This window comes from Piliocolobus tephrosceles, chromosome 11 (assembly GCF_002776525.5).
Source record: "Piliocolobus tephrosceles isolate RC106 chromosome 11, ASM277652v3, whole genome shotgun sequence".
In the NCBI taxonomy this organism is placed as follows: Eukaryota; Metazoa; Chordata; class Mammalia; order Primates; family Cercopithecidae; genus Piliocolobus; species Piliocolobus tephrosceles.
The window spans coordinates 68465654-68485651 of record NC_045444.1 but is presented as its reverse complement, the minus strand read 5'-3'; the positions used below and the strand labels follow the sequence as shown (position 1 = coordinate 68485651).

The 19998-nt window shown below is 35.8% G+C and overlaps 1 protein-coding gene across 6 annotated transcripts in view; it reads left to right on the top strand.

Annotated features, from left to right (window-relative positions):
* Positions 1-19998, top strand: part of PDE1A (phosphodiesterase 1A) — a 404293-nt gene that overhangs the window by 73135 nt on the left and 311160 nt on the right. Inside the window, exon 1 of one of the 6 annotated variants that reach the window (XM_023212373.2) lies at positions 18334-18804. The exons of 4 other annotated variants lie outside the window; for them this stretch is intronic. In XM_023212373.2, the coding sequence (XP_023068141.1) occupies positions 18752-18804 (53 nt within the window). In that variant the 5' untranslated portion in view covers positions 18334-18751. Of the gene's footprint in view, positions 1-18333; positions 18805-19998 lie in introns of those variants that run through there. One more of the 6 variants, XM_023212372.2, reaches the window with a different exon arrangement.

Genomic DNA, 19998 nt, shown 5'->3' with positions numbered 1-19998 from the left:
GGAACCTAGAAAAAATAATCCTGTTTAGAAGCAAAACAATGTCATTTGAGTCAATGTCAAATGGGAAAATGGAATGTTTATTTTGAGGTGATAGCTCAAGGCATAAGCTATTTACTCTAAATGATTTGTTTTACTGTTGTTTTTCTATCAATAAAAAGCTGACTTTAGGCTTATATAAACCCTGTTGAGATCTTGATATCTATATTTAGAAGAAAGTTCCTTTATAATTCCTCATTGTCTTTTGGAAATATTTGTATTTCTGTATTTTCAGTAAATGGTGTTAAGAAGTAAAACTTCTTTTCTTTTTGCCTGCATAAGGCTTAAATGCTGAGAAAAATATGATCAATCACTTTCCAGAAGATATAAACTCATTTAGTCACACTGAATGCTCGACCATCACATTATGCATTTCCAAACATAATTATAGTGTGGCTCAACATGGTCTAAAATTCCATTTTTTACAGCCAATAAAAACAATTTCTGGCCCAGATCCAAAGTATGCCAAGTTTAACTTGTGTATCTCAGTACTGTTTTAGCATATAAAACCCCAGAGGATTAGCTATCTTTTCCACTCTTTTTCCTTGTTCTATTCAAAAAGAAGAATAAGAGTACTAAATTAAGTACTGAAGTATGTTGTTTTGGGAAACATAAGTTATTCAGCTACATATGCATACAAGTGTGGATAGATGGAGATTTCTTTTTTAGTGGATAATGATATGTAGAAGCTAAGGTCTTGGTGCTAGGTATGCCCATGGCTACTGAGCTGTCATTATTTCTAAGCCTTCTCAGAGGTCTGAGCAAGAAAGAGAGAGAGAAAGAGATATATATCTATATAGATATATAGATACATAGATAGATTTCTCTTCAAACTCAAAATTCATAAGTAGCATTTTCCTCAAGTACAATATAGATATGCATTTATTAATTGCCAAGCTACTTTATACAAGACAGTATTAAAGAAAAGTATGGAATACAAAAATGAGTTATTCCCTCAATACTGTACAAAATACGACAGGAAAGTTATAGTTAATGATTAATGAAAAGAAGTTAAGTGCTATTGTAATCATGCTACAGATCATTTGAAACTGGAAGTAAACATACACAGCCACAAAGAAGGGACATCTGTCTCAGATTTGATTCTCAAGGAAGACTTCTAGAAGCAAGACATACCCATACTGAGGGTTAAACATTAAGCCAGAAATGGCTGGGGGAAGAATTTGAAGGAAGCATATTCTAGGCAAAGGAACTAAAAACTTCTTGGAGGGAAAAATATAGTGATTTAGGTGAACTGAAAGTCGTCCAATATTACCAAAGCCTGGACCATGTGTCTATTTAGTGAAGGGGTGGGTGGTGAGATTTTGAGAGACCTAGCCTATATTAGGCTGTTCTCACACTGCTATACATAACTACCTGAGACCAGTTAGAATGGCGATCATTAAAAAGTCAGGAAACAGCAGGTGTTGGAGAGGATGTGGAGAAATCGGAACACTTTTATACTGTTGGTGGGACTGTAAACTAGTTCAACCACTGTGGAAGACAGCGTGGCGATTCCTCAAGGATCTAGAACTAGAAATACCATTTGACCCAGTCATCCCATTACTGGGTATACACCCAAAGGATTATAAATCATGCTGCTATAAAGACACATGCACACATATGTTTATTGCAGCACTATTCACAATAGCAAAGACTTGGAACCAACCCAAATATCCATCAATGATAGACTGGATTAAGGAAATGTGGCACATACACACCATGGAATACTATGCGGCTATAAAAAAGGATGAGTTTGCGTCCTTTGTAGGGACATGGATGCAGCTGGAAACCCTCATTCTCAACAAACTATCATAAGAACAGAAAACCAAACACCGCATATTCTCACTCACAGGTGGGATTTGAACAATGAGAGCACTTGACAGGAAGGGGAACATCACACACCAGGGCCTGTTGTGGGGTCGGGGGAGTAGAGAGGGATAGCATTAGGAGATATACCTAATGTAAACGATGAGTTAATGGGTGCAGCGCACCAACATGGCATATGTATACATATGTAATAAACCTGCACATTGTGCACATGGACCCTAGAACATAAAGTATAATAAAAAAAAAAAAAAGAAAAAGAAAAAGAAAAAAGAAGTTTGGCCGGGTGCAGTGGCTCATGCCTGAAATCCCAGCATTTTGGGAGGCCAAGGCAGGCAGATCACCTGAGGTCAGGAGTTCAAGACCAGCCTGACCAACATGGAGAAACTTTGTCTCTAGTAAAAATACAAAATTAGCTGGGCGTGGTGGCACATGCCTGTAATCCCAGCTACTTGGGAGGCTGAGGCAGGAGAATTGCTTGAATCCAGAAGGCGGAGGTTTCAGTGAGCCGAGATCACACCATTAAACTCCAGCCTGGGCAACAAGAGTGAAACTCTGCCTCAAAAATAAAAAAAGAAAAAGAAAAAAGAAATAAAAGAAGTTTAATTGACTCACAGTTGCACAGGTTGTAGAGGAGGCATGACTGGGGAGGCCTTAAGAAACTCACAATCATGGTGAAAGGTGAAGGGGAAGCAAACACATCTTCACATGTGGACAGGAGAGAGAGAGAGCAAAGGAGGAAGTGTCACACACTTTGAAACCATCATATATGAGAACTGACTCACTATCTCGAGAGCAGCAAGGGGGAGATCCGCCCCCATGATCCAATAACCTCCCACCAGGTACCTCCTCCAGCAATGAGAATTACAATTCAACCTGAGATTTGAGTGGTGACACAAGCCAAGCCACATCATAGCCAGACTATATTTATATATATATATGTGATTTATGAAGCTTAAATATAGTATATAATATTTTGTGTAATGTAAATTAAACAGTTTGACTATCTTAAGGGCATCTGGGAGCCACCGAAAGATTTTTAAGCAAATAGGAGTTCTATGCTTAAGGAGTTTTTTTAGTTGATTCTCAAAGATAATGTGTGTATATGTAATTATTATCCAAGGTAGAAAGTTTTATATGTCCTAGGAAAATTAGAAAAACAATGGTATGTGAGTTGAGTTGTATGATTAGTTCTACTTGAAGAATTCAGGTAAACCTTAGAAGGGGGATTTTATCTGAACCCCCTTCAGGGTGAAGGGGGAAGATTTTGGTTGGGCTTAATACTCAACATATTCACAGATTACCCATCTTACTTATTACTGATTGTTTTGTTTTGTTTGTAAATCACTATAAATAGAGACAATACACAGATGTCATTCTCCCAGAGTTGTTAACCTTGCTTCCGAAATATGGCATCACAAAGTTTTGATGTAGCAAAATTTATTGTAAGATATAACATTTCAAGATAATGCTAAATTATACATTCTTTTGACCTTTTAAAATCTATAATTTCCATATGATTTAAAAATTAAAGTTGCAACAAGTTTTTAAAAAATTTTCAAATTTAATATAATTTTAAAGTTGCAAGAATAGTACAAGGAACTCCAGGAGCAATTGTTTATGTTTTGCCCCATTTATCATTGTCTTTTATTCTCTTTATTCATGTATAATCAAACATGCATATAAATATGAAGTTTATTATATGACTAGAATCAAATTAAATATGTATTACATAATGCATATAATTTTTATGACACCTTTGCACATATAGAGCACAATTGAAATCAAAGAATTTAATACAGATAAAATGCTGTTTAATCTGTAGTTCTTTTTCAAGTTTTGTCTTTGTCCCAATAATCTTTTATATCTATGTAATTCCTAATGTATAAGCAAATCTAAGATGATACATTACATTTACTTGTCAGTTCTCTTGGGTCTTTTAATTTGGAATGGTTCTTCAACCTTTCCTTGTGTTTTTTGACCTTGACATTTTTAGAGTACAGGCCAATTATTTATAGACTTTCCCTTACTTTGGTTATGTTTGGTATTTCCACCAAAAGAATTAGACATTTTTATTTCTACTAAAATGAGTTGACTTGTTTTTGTGATATTGGGTCAGAAGGTACATAATTAATCCTAGTTTGTCCTAATAGTGATGCAATACCAGTAATATTCCCATTTTTAATTTTTTGAATTAATTAGAAATTTATAGAATGATATTTTGAGACTGTATAAATATCCTGCTTCCTTCTCACCAAATTTTCACCCAATGGTTTTACTATTTACTGGTTTTATAGTTCTATCATTCCTTTGGTATTTATCAGTTGGTGTTTTCCAGTAGGAAGAACTTTATTCCTAATGTATTCATTCATTTATTTTTATCAGTAATGACTCATGGATTCTGATTTTATTCAGTGGGCAATAAGACATAAAACATTGCTATCATTATTTATTTAGATGCTCAAATTGTCCCAGATTTGATAAATGAAGTTTCTTCAAGCTCATTTGCATGTTCTTTTGATATGCTCCCATAATTCTTTGAATGCATCCTTACTTTCCAGTGTGATGTATTCCAGATTTATCTTGCACTTTCTCTCTCCCCAGCTCTGGATTCAGCCTGTTTTATAAAGAATCTTGATCACTTTTAGTAGCGAATCATATATAGAAACTAAAACGTGGGTGCTAAGTGTGCTAATTGTGGCGTTTCTTGCTCCTCTCACTGGACATAGCTGGGGTTGTATATATTATATTTATAAAACCTGTGGTTTATACCAGTACCCCTAACTTCTAGGCAATGCCATAGTACCTATTTTAGTTCTTCTCCTTTCCATATGTGAAATTCCATCTCCAATTATGAGCCACCTCACTCCTATTATCCTCAGTATTCTTTTGCTCAAATTAATAGATTTATACATATACAATGATTATATATAAAAATAAATTTGTGGAGAAGAATAAACATGCTGATATGGTTTGGCTTTGTCCCCACCCAAATCTCACCTTGAATTGTGATAATCCCCACGTGTTGAGGATGCGGCCAGGTGGAGATAATTGAATCATGGGGTTGCCCATACAGTTCTTGTGTAGTGAGTAAGTCCCATGAGAGCTGATAGGTTTATAAATGGGAGTTCTCCTGCACAAGCCATTTTGCCTGCTGCCATGTAAGATGACCCTTGGCTCTTCCTTTGTCTTCTGCCATGATTTTGACGACTCCCCAGCCATGTGGAACTGTGAGTCCATTAAACCTCTTTCCTTTATAAATTACCCACTCTAAGATATGTCTTTATTAGTAGCACGAGAATGGACTAGTACACATGCATTAGTATCCAAAAAAGTTTTGTGGTAAGGGGAAAAATAAACTGAAGGAAGACTGTTATTATTCAATGTTTAGGCATACAAAAAGCTACAGTAATTAAACCAGATTGGTGCTTGAGCAGAAAAATCAACAGAAAAGAAGAGAAAGAAAGCAAAAAAAAAAAAAAAAAAAAAAAAAAAAAAACCCATGAAAATTAAATATATAATAAAAGTAACATTTTAAAGTAGAAGAGAAAATAAAGAATATTTTGAACACATAATATTGGTATAATAAGCATTTTGGATAATTTGGAAAAATCTAATTTTAATATTGAGAATACGCCTTAAGTTTTATGTACTGTTAATTCATTTCTTAATAGAAAAGTATTTTATTTAGAATATATCTTGTTTTAATAATGCAGAAATATGTCAAGCATTTATTATTTCTTTTTTATAAATGCAAACCCAATGGGCATTTACTGCAGTTGAGTGGAAGTATATGATGTCTGCATATAGTCAGGAAGAATAGATAGCTATGTGGTATGATTTAAAGGCATGCTTATAACTAAATAGCATCCCATTGACCTGCCACAGTTACTTTCTATTAGAGTTTTTGATAATTATGTCCCAGAATGTAATAAGAGAAATTTGTCATCTCCTAATATATTAGCAGATTTCATGTCTTCCTTGGGTCAGCTGGCTCAGAGTACCATTTTGAGCCAATGAAACACAGAATATGCGAGTTTCTATAGAAATCAGAATGGGAAGAAAATATGTAGACTATTAACCCTAGATGATTGCTTCAGTTTGAGACTTGAACTTCCAGAAATTAAAATGAGACAACTGGGATTCTGGAAATGAATCCTGAAAGGAAGAGGAGGATATATGAGATAATCTGTGTTTGCTTAAATTATATGCTCTGGGACAACAGTGTCACCCTTTCTACATATACCATAACCAAAAAAAGATTGTTCAAGTGATTTCCAACTGAGAAAGACACAATTAGGGCAACTTTTCTTTTGGTTTATATTTCTGTTGTGTTCCTATACATGTCCTCCCCAAAGGAGAAATATCCTTAGAAACTTTAAATCAAGGCATTAAAGGTAGAAAACAACTTCCTCAAAGTAAAATATTGTCATGTAAACAGATAGTCATATGTACTTTTTCTGTGACTTCAAATATTTGTACAGTTAGCCCATATCTTCCTTTCATATTTATTTCCATAGAAACAATTAACTGAAGTGCTTGTTTTGTGTGCCTAATCAGAAAAATTCTCCCAACTTTAAAGATTTTCTTGGTTTCAGAACTTTTTGTCTTCTGAATATGGGATTGTTCCAGCACAGAAACTGCCTTAATTAAGGCCACCAGTGACTTCCATGCTACCAACTTTACTGGAAATGTTTAGTGGAAATGTTCCACTAATCTCTCTGACTACTCTGCAGCTTTGGTACCAGTGACATCTTTCTTCCACTCGATGCCCTCTCCGCTTCTGTTGTAGGACAAACTTCTCCTCCTGACTCCCAATTCTCTCTGACATCTTTGCTGAATACTCTTCCCTGCCCATCTCCTCAATTGCCAGAGTTTTGTTCTTGGGACTTTTCTTCTGTAATCTAAATGCTCTCTCTGAGCAAGACCATCCACATTCATAATTTTATATTTATGCAACTCTCCTCCCCCACATTTTATCTCCATAATGATCTTCTTTCCTCTTTCATCACACTACCCCCCTGCACCATTCAAATATCTAATTGCCTATTAAATATCTTCACTTGAACCATCTTTTGGCATCACAAACTCAGTATGTGTCACCAGTAAACTTACCACTATGCTTCTTTCTTCTTATTACCAACCTGGGTTGTCTTACACCATCTTCCCAGATAACAAATGAGAAATCTCATTATTATCCTAGAATCCTTTTCCTTTTCATTCAGTATACCTTATTATGCACTACGACCTATGCACTATCCCTGTTAATATCTCTTGAGTACACTCTCATTTGCAATTAATGCCTTTGCCTTACTTCAGGCCACAGCCATCTTTCACCTAGACTACTCTAACTTGCTTTTTACTGATATCCCTGTACCCATACTTGTAATCCTCAAAAATATTTTCTATACTTTTCAGTGAGATCTTCCAAAACTGCAAAGTAGAAGGTATCATTTCTCTGATGGTAGCCCACTAGTGGCTCCCCATTGCCTATTGGAGATAATCTCAGCTCTTCAGTATGGCATATATAATTCAGTCTCTCTAATTTTTCAGATTCATCTCCTGTAATTTCTCCTCATATTTTTACCTTTAAGTCACACCAGGATACCTTCCTGAATCCTATGGCATTTCATGCTTCTGCATTATTTTCTACCATTTTTTGACTGAACTTTCTTTCTCTACATTGTATTTCTAGTAAATAATTTTCCCTTGATGAACTTCCAAGCACTGGCTAAACCTTGCTAAAACAGCATAATTTCCTCTATGAGTCTTCCTTTCTCTCCCTTCTTTGCCTCTTTTGTTCCTTTTATTTTATGAATGCACTTCCTTATTGTACTAAAATTACTTTTAAAAATAGATTATCTTTCAAAATTTAAAAATTAAAACCAAAATTTACCTTTCCATATGCCTTAGAAGTGGCCCCATTGGAGACCAACAGAGGACTTCTTAATAAGCTGAACACAGCCAGTTTTCCCTCCATTCTTGGAGCAGATTATTGTTTTTTGATTGTGTATTGGCTAAATAACTTGGCATAAGAAGTCTCTATCTTTAAATACAAGTAGTATTCAACAAGATGAAATGCTCATATTATGAGAAGTCTTAAATTTGGAGATCAGGGGAACAGTAGATTTACTTTTACTAGCTCAGGGATACTTGAGACGTAAGTGCGCTCTGAGAGAAAAAATAAGAGAAATTCTGTAATGGCTAGGAGGGTGAATAACTTGACCTTGAAAATCCCTTCAGATTCCAGAAGTCTGTGATGCTATTTGTAACAAATAACTCATTACCTCAAGGTCAAAAAATTGATGTTCATGAACTATACTGAAACAATGTGTACATTCAAAACAACAGCATTGTTCTGTATTTGCAGAACAACCAAGAGAAGTGAGTTCAGAATCTCCATAAACTTAAGGTAAGAATTAGTTAATCATACACTTGATGTTTATCACTGGAAAAGAAAATTATTTATGAAACAGAGCAAAAGAAAAGAGTGAAGATAAAAATATAAAATGATTGTAAGAAACAGAGAGAAAGAATCAAAGTGAATCATATTAGATGGACCCAATCCTACAAGTAATTAAAGCACTAGTAATTAATTCTGTGGACTCTGGTGAAAAGCAGTCCCAGGTTCAAATCTTTGCTTTGTCAGTCCCAGCTGTACAATATTAGCTATCTCTTAAATTAGATACTAATATTGTCCCATATTGTCATCTGGGGAATTCAGTGTAATAGGTTCTGTTGAATCCTCGGTGGTGCCTGGTACCTATGTGCTCTGTAATGGCAACAGCTCTTTTATTGGATATAGTGGCTAGGTAATCTCATAAGTAACTCTGAGCTTTACAAGTCTACGAATGGAGCCTATCTAGCCTTTTCAGTGAAGGTGAAACATCTTATGAAGTGATTTAGAAAAAAAGTAGAGAATTTTTTTTTTTTTTTTTTTTTTTGAGACGGAGTCTCGCCCTGTCACCCAGGCTGGAGTGCAGTGGCCGGATCTCAGCTCACTGCAAGCTCCGCCTCCCGGGTTCACGGTATTCTCCTGCCTCAGCCTCCCGAGTAGCTGGGACTACAGGCGCCCGCCTCCTCGCCCAGCTAGTTTTTTTGTATTTTTTAGTAGAGACGGGGTTTCACCGTGTTAGCCAGGATGGTCTCGATCTCCTGACCTCGTGATCCGCCCGCCTCGGCCTCCCAAAGTGCTGGGATTACAGGCGTGAGCCACTGTGCCCGGTCTAAAGGTAGAGAATTTTAACTAATCTATTAATTCTTTTTACAATTTGAGTGGCTGCGAACATGATTTCAAAGAGAAAATTACCTTACAGACACACCTTTGTGTTGGAGACCCATTCTGTATGTTGGGGATATATATCACAACTTCATTTGCACATTTACTAACTTGATTTTTTTCCCCAAGAGTTTCTCAGTGATGTTTTGACCAGAAGTTTTGTTTATACACTTTTATTCAAGGAAGATTATGCAGCAAACAAATGGCAAAATTTGAACTTTAAAGCCTCCAAATATTTAGTCTTCTGGCTTTTCATGGTTCATTGATCCATCCACATGCAAGGCTTGTATTGTGAGATTGACCCAAACCAGTTAATGTGTCTCTGAAATCAAGTCTCAATTCCTGCTAGAATTCAACTTAATTTAAATCATCAGAGAATTATAATTTTAAAAATATGGTTGGCCAAGGTGTTTTTTTCTTTCAGGCTGCTATTAAAACTAAGAATATGATCATGGAGAGGCAGTGCAATATGTTAGTCAGAACAAAGATGTCAGCATCAGAAAGACTGCATTCAAAACCTATTACTGTCATATACCAACTATACAGTCTTTGGCAAATTATATAACTTTTCTAAAGTCTAGTTGTCTTGAGTGTGAAATGAAGATATGAGATTCTACCTTTCCGGTGTGTTATGTAGAATTAACTGAAACAGGGCATATAAAGTATAGTACCTGACACATAGTAAATGACTGCCAAACACATGCCAACTTTCCTCCCTCCACATTTTCCATTGGGTCATGTAGAGAAAAGAGCAGATGAGGGAAAATTATTATTTTCTAGTACCTTAGAGCAAGATGAAGGTTCATAGTGTTGAAAAAGATGCAGCATTTCTAAGATAGACTTGATTTCCAGTATTCTATTCTGGTATTAAGCCATGCAATAGATGATACAGTAAATAATGTGTCCAGTATGGGGCTTAGGAAAGCACTACTGACCAGTTTAAATCCTATATGGAATTTGAATTTTGAATTTAATAAAATAAAATTACAAAAATTATGGTAACTATGGCATATCGCAGAACAGTTAATGGTAATAATACATTGATATTCAAAAGAAGATAGTAATTCCAAAGATGAGATTGCCAAGGATAGATTATTACAGTGCACTTGGGGTGGAGGGAGTATTCTGTAGAAGCAAAGAGAAAAGCTGGAACTAGAATGAATTTTTTAAGGAGTGAGGGTATAAATACATGTGGTATTTATTAGAAAGGTAATAAGGGTTATAATCTATATCTATACATTTGGGTTATTTACACAGAACCTTACCAAACACACTATTGGAAGTCTGGCAAAGTCAGTGGGTGCTTCTACTCAGTATGAGTCATGATTAAATCTATTGCTGTCTAATTCTCAAAGCTTAGAGAAGTCAATAGGTTAGCATTTAGAAATTTTCCATTACGGACATTGATTCAATTCATTTCTTGGTTGTAGCTCTGCACATTTATTCATAAGCATTACTGAAAGCTTAAGCAGACTTAAAAAATTACTAATCCAATTTAGCATCATATTGAAGCCAAACTTAAAATATGGAAGAAAGCTGGTAAGGAGGACTCAATATTGAAGTTAGGTTGTTGATTTAGTGATGGACTTCAGAGTTTCAGAGAAGCTAACCAAGTCTCAGTATGCAGCTACTTTTGAACAGCTTTACACTGACTGAAGAATTGCAGATAAGAATATCTTTGGCATGTTTGGGGAGTAAACCTCTGAATCACATGCTTTTAAACTTTGATATCACATGGATCACTTCCCTAATTACAACCCCTCTTTTTATGTGATGGTGCGAGCCTCTGTAACTCTGTAGGCGAAGCCGCATGAGTGACACCACACTGTTTCACCCACCATGTGCACTCGAAATCATGTATTATTGCGTGACACTTAGGGCTTATGAAACACTCTGCTTGCTCTTCTTATCCTACTTGTTGAATATCTATTCATCCTTCAAACCCCTGTTCAGCCATCTCCTTTTTAGACCTCTGACTCAAGAGAATTTTATATTAAGGAGACTTGTTTTTGCAATGTTCCTTTAACTACCTACTATACAAAAGCCATTACCTTTAATAGTAGATTTATATATTAGTTGATTACACACTGAGCAATGGATGTTTGGCTATGAGAATCTGTTTTAAATTATTTCCTTTGTTGTTGTTGTTGTCGATGTTTTCATAGAATGTTACACTACTTATAGGAAGGTTTTTGACGGGCAGCACTTAAGGCTGTCAGAACTGGTGGGAGTGCTAATTGGAACCAATCAAACTTTAACTGATCTGCTTCTACACTTCAGTGACAAAGAGGAATTTCTTCTACTTTTGACGCAGAAAGCCTTGTTTCTGATGGATTTAAATGACCAGGGAGTTAGCCAATTTGGGGAACAGCTTTTCTTTGTCATTAGAAACTATAAATATGAACTTTATTAGTAATTAATCTAAGAAAATAATAATTCTGGTGTATTTTGTTATTGACAAGTCAAGGGAATCTAGTATAAAGCTACTGAATGAATAGAAAAATTTCCCCTGAGATAGAAAACATTTCTGGTGAGGTTGAGAACCATTTTCAAAGTGATTGTCAGTTGTATTGTTAATTTTACAATTCTCTTTTGCTGTGGTTTGAATGTGTCCTCTCCAAAATTCAGGTGATTTCAGTATGGTAGTAGAGGTAGGGACTTTTCAGAGGTGATTAGGCCAGGGGGCTGCTCCCCACTTAATGGGATTAAGGCCCTTTCAGGGGGAAAAAAAAAAAAAAAAAGGCTTTATTTTCAATTAGCTTTCCTTTCTGCCTTCTGCCTATTTGAGGATGTAGCAAAAAGGCCCTCACTAAACCAGAGGCTGACACCTTGATATTGAACTTCCCAGCTTCTATAATTGTGAGGAAATGAATTTCTATTCTTTATAAATTACCTAGTCTCAAGTATTCTGTTACAGCAGCACAACATGGGCTAAGATGCCATTGTATTTGCTCTCATTTGTATAAAGCTCCAGATTTGAAGAAGTGTAATGGCAAATATGAAACACGAATATAAGTTTTACGAAATGTTTTGAAGCATTGTAAGAGATCAGTGAGTCTATTTTTAGGGTCTTACAGTCACATATATGAGAAAAATATATTTTTGGTATAACTTGATTAGGTTTATTTTTATAGTAGTCAGGGTAAATTACATATTCTGAACTTTTCCTCAGTTATTGCATCCTGCAGAATGGATTTATTCATGCATTGAACAGATACGTTTGTGAATAAAAAATTTAACAGATTATGATGCACACAGATTATGATACTTGCTGAGGGAGGAAAAACAGTGCAGGTACAGGTACATGAAATTAAAATAGGGATGTCAGGAGTCACATCTCTGAAGAGGGACACTGCAATGATATCTGAGCAATGAGCAGGATGAAAAGCATTTCAAACAGAAGGAACAGTATTTACAGAAGAGGCAGGATAAGAGCATGAAGTGTTCAAGGCACAAAATGCCAGCACAGCTAGTGGGGAATGATCCAAAGGTCAGGGTTTTGAGATGAGGGCTACAAGTACATGAGGGCTGAATCAGGCAGAACGTGGATGTTGTAGTATGCTGTCCTCATTATCCACCCAGTGAAATGAGTAAAAAAGCTTCATCATATATGGGGATAATATCTTTGTCTCTCTTCCATTTTGATGTGTATGACCAGAAGCACAGGTGTGGACCAGTTTTGAAAACCTAAATGGAAATTTTGAGCCCCTTTAAGACAATATTTCTGAAAGCCAGACTTTGTTCACACCACACATTATTTCTCAGATCCTTGAAGCTCTACCTGATATACATGATCGAGGCCTGTAGACTTGAACACTGGGTCTGTTATAGATGGATGAAAGGCATGCAAGAGATAAATTAAGATATTTTCTGCCTCATAGGATAGGGAAAGCATCTCTTCTGCCCTGATGAATTATAGAAAAGGGAACCCCTAATAGAAGGTGTTTTGTGCAAATGGTCAAAGTATTTTGACTTCTTTCCTAAAAGCTGAAATCCCAGAGGAGGAGCAGGTTTGGTTGAAAGTGAAAAGCTAAAGCAGAGTGGATTTTGCCGTGATTTAGTGAGTTAGCTATGACAGAGTAAAAATGGAGGTATGGCGTGGCCAATCCTAAGTCTTCCTCAGTACCTGTGTGGGATGGAGGCTCAGGAAGTTCTGTTAGCCCTGTGAGGATGTCAAAAGCTAGCCGAGATGGGGCAGTCTATCTGTCATGAGCCTGCCATGACCACAGCAAGAGGCTAGGGGGTCCTAGACAGATGCCAAAAGTTTGATAGCCTCAATAGAGATCCAAGTGGAGGGTGTGGATGAGAGCAGCAAGGAAGGCTGAGATTGACTCAAGGCCCCATGACAAATGACGAAGGTTCCCAAACTGAGGCAATTGATCAGAGAAGCCATGAATTTTAGCTGTAGATGTGTGCAGGAAACCAAGTGACAAGACAGACAAGGGACATAGTTGCAGAGACCAGAGGACACAAAGGAGATCAGGGACCTGCAGGTTTGGGGCTGAGACCACCTCTTTCCTGCCACCTCAAGGTCATAGAAACCTACTTCCTTATAAACTCAGGTGTCTCCTTGAAGAAAAACAATGGGCTGGAGGAAATATGAAAGATTACACATTTAACAGATATGACTGAGTTTTTAGAAAAAGAATATGTATTTATATAAAAAGATGATGAGATAGCATCAATGATCACTTTGTTCATGTATTCGTTCACTTAACAAATAACCAGTGAGCGTGTTTTATATACCACGTACAGGGAATACAACAGACACTAATCCCTGACTTTCCAGAGCTTAGTGAGGGTAGTTCCTGGTTGAAGCTACAAGGAAAACAACAACAACAAAAAGCAACAGCTCAATTAAAAAAAAAGATGCTGTCACTTATTTTCACATTTGAGTAATGTGCTGTATTTTTAATCCTACGACAATGGAGATGAAAAGTATTCCGGTGGTATGCATGACCTTGTTGTGGTTAAGGAAAGTTAAAAGTGACTACAGAGTTTATTCTTGCTTGGACACTAAATTTAAAGAACTTGACATTTTATCATAGGGTTAGTCAGAGAGTCACAGAATTTTAGAGCTGGAAAGGATCTTAGAGGTCATCTGGTCCAACCTCTTAGTTTGACTAGTGAGGAAACTGACTAGGGAGTTGAAGGGAAACTTGCCGCTAAAGCTGGGGTTTAAATATATGCTCTTTGACTTTAGTCTAGGGATCTTTATAATAGAACAGAACTTTCATTCATATCTTAGCAGGAGATAATCTATAAGCCTGTTCAATTCACCATGGTATCAAGTGAATCAGGGCCCTTTGGAAGTGTTTCTAGGGCTGGTGTTTATAGGTATTGGGAACATAATTGGTGATGTTTTGACACTTGAGTAAGTCAGGTGGTTAGAAGAAGAACAGAAACTCTCTAGAGTGGTTAGTTATTTCTTCTCCCAGTAGAATGTTAAACACAGCCCAGAAAGATCCTGAGTGACCCCAGAGACAGACTGCTTGCCAAGACGACAGTCTACTGTAAGGAGTAAAAGCTTGGGCTCAGGAATGAGACATCTTAGTTCAAATCCCAGCTCTATCATGTATCTACTACTTCTTAGTCAGTTGTAAAACTTGTAGCAAGAAATGTGTTATAAAGAATGAACAAAATGCTGAAAGTTGTGAATGACTTACCTTGGAAGGATAAGTCAGATTTAAGTTATTTCAAAAATAATTCTACTCTCACTCACTTATATGAAGTAGTTTTTCTTCTAGAGGTAAAGGGGTAGAGTTATGGTTAGTTTATGAGGAAGAATTTACACCCTGCCATTTATCTCATGGTATAGTTGACCAAGTGGTGTTCCACTTTATTGATGTCATATTTCTAATTATGACAAATGAAAACTATAGTAGTGTTTGCATTTAATGCCCATGTTTTGCTTTTCATGATTTTAGCAAGACCTTGGAACTTTCCTGGGAGAGGATCACATGTACACTTCATCTTTCATGTATGATATGTCAAAAAAAGAGAAAAGGTTGGCAACAACTAAACTGGAGTTCAGGTGTGTGAGGTTCTCTAATCATACACAAGGCTAGCTTTAATTCTGGTGAATGGTAGAGAAGGAAGAGTAAAAGAAGCAGTGTTGTGTTTTTTTTTAATTAAGATAATATCATATATGTGTCATGATAAAACCTAAAATGCCATCTAATCCTTTCTTTCTTGCATTTTCTTTTCCCTCCTGCACTTAATTTAAAGCTCATTAAAATATATAACTTGTAACATTGTGTTGAATTAAATGTTGTTTAACAAAAAGAACACATATGTGGTCTCACGTGCTATTTGACCAGACTTACGTGGTTAAACTGAGAACCTGCAGACCCATGCATTTTCCAGTGCTTGTGATGGCATAATATCAAATGACCTTTTTGCCACTGCATGCTTTGGCACTTGTGTATTACAAACACAGCCAGACAATAACAATGAAGGAAATTAGGAAAAGAAAAGCTTACCTTTTGTCCATGATGCTTAATGGAAAATACCACGACACTCTTAGGGTCCTTTTGGTTGGAAAGGTTACATGGGTTAATCTATGCGTTTTGTCACACAAAATGAGTTGGTTAGATGGAATTCTTGGTGTGTTTCAGCTGAGTCTTTTAGCAAATTAGCATATGTATTGAGCACCAGTTAGGACAGTTTCTAACAGCACTGAGTTGGGTAGGGTATGTGTGTGAACGTGTTAGACAAAGTCAGCCTGACTTTGTTTTTCCACAACGGAAAAAATAAAAACACCTTTTCTGACCCCCGCTCAGGAAAAAAAGTATTCGTAATGAATTATAGTCTATTGTATAAGAGACTTGGCCTTTTTATTTATGCATATATTTTAGTATTTTGCACATTACAGTTGTGTTAATGTAGAGAATATATTTTTGTAATTTAATTAATAATCATGAAATCTTTCTGTCTTATTGAATACTACATTAAAGTTGAATAAGTTGATAAAGTCAACTTTTTTCCATGTTAAATTTAAATGTTCTTTGAGAAAAAGCTAATAAAAACATTTAAGAAATACGTATTTTTCTTTGTGGCCAGTGAATATTTAATTTACTGGTGTCATCTGAATGCTCTATAGGGTCTAAGATTGGTTTTAAATATAGGGCTTTCCATAAAGTGAATCTAAACTTTCTAATGTAATCACAGAAAAAAAAAAAGAATATAAACCTAAGGTAATGAAGTATGTTATGCATTTCCTATGATTAACAACTTTCAGATTCTTCAGCTGGTAATCAAACCTTTGGGCTTCAAGTTATATTTCATACTTGCTTGCCGTTTGAACTGTACCTTGGCTAGATGTTTATTAGTATTTGTCTTGAGTTCCCTCTATTGTGTTCATGTAGAAATTGTCTCACATTTCCAATTCAAAAGAAGACAAAATGAAAGTTAATTTTTAAAAGTTGATGGGCTAATTATTTTCTTGAATTGTCCCTCAGGAGGAATATTTATGCTATATTAATGATAATATAGGTAAACCATGACTACAGAAATTGAATGCTACCCACAAATGCAAAAACCCTTCCAGAAGACCTGTCCAATGTGTTATTACTTATGTGCTTTCCTAAATACAAAGAAAGCCAAAGCATATGGTAATAATAAAGCATCTGCTTCAAAGGTCTGCATCTAGGTTTGTTTATAGATGGTCTGTGTATTTAACTGCTATATAGCACACATGTGAATTTATCATTGGATACTTATTGATCATAAAGAGAACAGTGGCATAGATGTCACTATATAACTATGTAATATCTGTATAAATATGTTATATATAATATAAAATCATCCTTTTATTTATAGCTTCCTTATTTATTTATAACGGTACATAATAAGTGTAGTTTTTTAAGTATCAGGCGTCATAACTTCTATGACAGTTTCTTGGCAAGAAGCAGACTAATCATATTTAGAAATAACATGATAGTACCATTAAAGCTGGAAGGAAATATAGAATTCAATTAATATTATAATTTCATTTTACAAACAAATTCGGGCTCAGACAGGTCAAGAAATTTGCCCTCAATGGCCCGGCATATTTACAATAGAACTAGGACTAGAACCCATTTATTTTATTTTTAGTTTAATGCTGTCAGACTGATTACATTTCCTAGTTTGGATTAGAACGGCTCAATAAAATCCATGATTCCCTTATAATTCTCTTCTCCTTCCTTATCTCTCCTCAGGGAGGAAAATAAAAAGGTGATCTTTCTCCCTGGAAGTATTTGGAGAGTGCCAATAACTACAGATTGTATCCTCCTTCGTGACATTTGATCTTTATTTTTATGGATAATTCAACTAAAGGCATGCACGTTACTCATTTCCCCCCTCTTATTACACGCATATATTTAAAACATTCTAATCATGCTTTGAAATGATCTAGTTTATTACAAATCTCTGATCTGGAATCTTATGACATTATTGACTGAACAGGAGCTTTGTTAGTAATTCAGATACAGGAAGGTCTCCAAAATAAGTTACATTAAAATACGAGCATTCCCTTTATCTGGAACTAGAATAAGAGTTCCCGCAGTGTAAATCTGTCTTCTAAAAGAAAACAATTTTTATTATCATTTATTTTCAGTTGTTCACAAATTCTTTTACACATGCTTTGCTTTCCTTTTGCTTTTATAAATCCAAATTTCATCATATAATATATAAACCGTAGGCTCCCGGGCACTTTGGAGGGACTTTTTGTTAAAAAAAACATGTGGCTGTGTGTGTGTGTTTCCATCTCTTTTTTGCAAGAGATATTTCCTCTTAGTTGGAATGCCACATTTGGGTACAGACATCTGGGTATAATGTCACCAGTAGAAATTAGCATTTTTTGTTTTTCTAACTTTTGAAGCTCTGGTCAGCTTCACATGGGCTTCTATCAGTTGATATGGCATCTTCAACTTCAGCCAAGAGGAGGCTATTAGATTATAAGTGCTAAAAATGATGAGTCGTCTTCACACTTCAGGCAGCATGAATGCAAGCAAGATTGTAAAATAATTATAATCTGAAGCAGAGCCAGCCATGCAACCCCAGCCTATCTTTCTTCATTAATTTGTATACAGTTCTTATTTTAGGAGAACAAACTTTCAGAGGGTACTCACATGGGGCTGCTGAACCAGCTGTACAACTTTTATTTTGAAGAAAAAAAGTTGAGCCTCAGAACAGTCTGTTTTAAAGACAGGGAGGGACTTAGCCTTTCGGAGCTTGACCAGCATGTGGAAGGAGAGCTCTCATGGCTGCAATAACTTAGGGCGTTTCTACCTGGATGACACTGGGGCAGGAAGTTTTCTGTTTGTTTTGTTCTGTTTCGGAGGGTCCCGTGCACTTCTCTTGCCTGGATCAACGTGACTCTTGGTGGTTTTTGCACACCCTGCTCTGTGGGGGAGTGCCCCAACGTGCCTGTCTTATGTGGCCTCTATGGACACACTGCTCAGCTGGCAGAGAGCAGGGAAGTTTTCTCCCAGCACCCAAAAAGAGAAAGAGGAAACTACTTTTTCTTTCTGGGCTCCTTGCAGCACAATAGATCAGAATAAGCTTCCACATTTCCTCTCTGGAGTTTCTGGAGTGGTTTCCAGGAAGAAGTTAAACCTTCACCTTTAAATGGATGACCATGTCACAATCAGGAAGAAACATCTCCAAAGACCCATCTTTAGGTAAGTAATGCTGCATCCCAGGTGGCCTTAGGGCTGTCAGGAACAATAGTTTCTCCCTTCATCCTTAATTTGGGGTTTCTGCCACTAATCAAGAGCAATCAAGAGTGCTTAAAGTTTAACTTCAGGCATACCGAGGGAGCCTTTTTATTTTTCATTTTCTGAAACTTTGTGTACAAACTCTTATCTACTCCTGAAAATACATTTAAAAAACATCTTAACTATTCAAGCACATAAATGACATAGTACTGGAAAAACTTTGAAAACATTATGCAATCTGTAGCTGTTTCTGTGGGCTGTTGCACAGCCCTCTAAATAGGAAATGTTGTGCTTAGTTCTTTCAACTGATTACAGGCAAGAGCAGTGTTTCAGTGCTGTGAATACGACACCTTTCTGGAGTTAAGTGTCAGGAGATAAATTTGAACTTGATAGCTACTTTATTAGAGTACACATTTTACAGCTTGTTCAGGAATATCAGACCAGCAGTTAAAGAAACAACAGGGTAATAGGAAAAATTTTACACTGTGGTGGAATCTATGACCAGGCGAAATGTAGACACAGTGTAATGGATTGAGCTAAAGTTTAATTTTGGAGGGAGGTACACCCTTTCTCTAAGAAAGCAGCCGTTTCTTCATTGACTCTTTAATTCTGGATTCTTTAGTTACCTATTATGTACTTTAGAATTTATAATAAAAAATTAGTAATTTAAAAGTATCTAGAAATAGAACACTATTTTTTGCCCCTTAAAACAAGATTTTTAAGAAAGTCAGTTATATATCAGTTTTGTTCTTTACACAAAATAATATTATAAATAAAGCAGAGATACTACATGTTAGCAATGTTAAAGTCAAGTTGCAACCACTGGTTTTGGTCTGGAATTAAATACAGGATGATAAAACATATGAGCAAAATTTCTCTGTGGTTTCTACATAATGAATGAGTAGACCTCAAGGAATATAATTATATAAAATGTGGCCATTTTTATGTATTGATTAAACATTAGTACTGAATTATTAATAGCAGCATTATACTTTTGTAATGCTTAAAACAAGATGTTAGCTTAAATCTGTTTTAAAGTCTTCCTTTGAACACAAATTATATTTAAATTCACATATATGGATTTAGTATTATAATCCCCATCTACTTAAATATGTTTTCATAAGTCTTATGCAATGATGTTGGTAAATAACCAAAAAT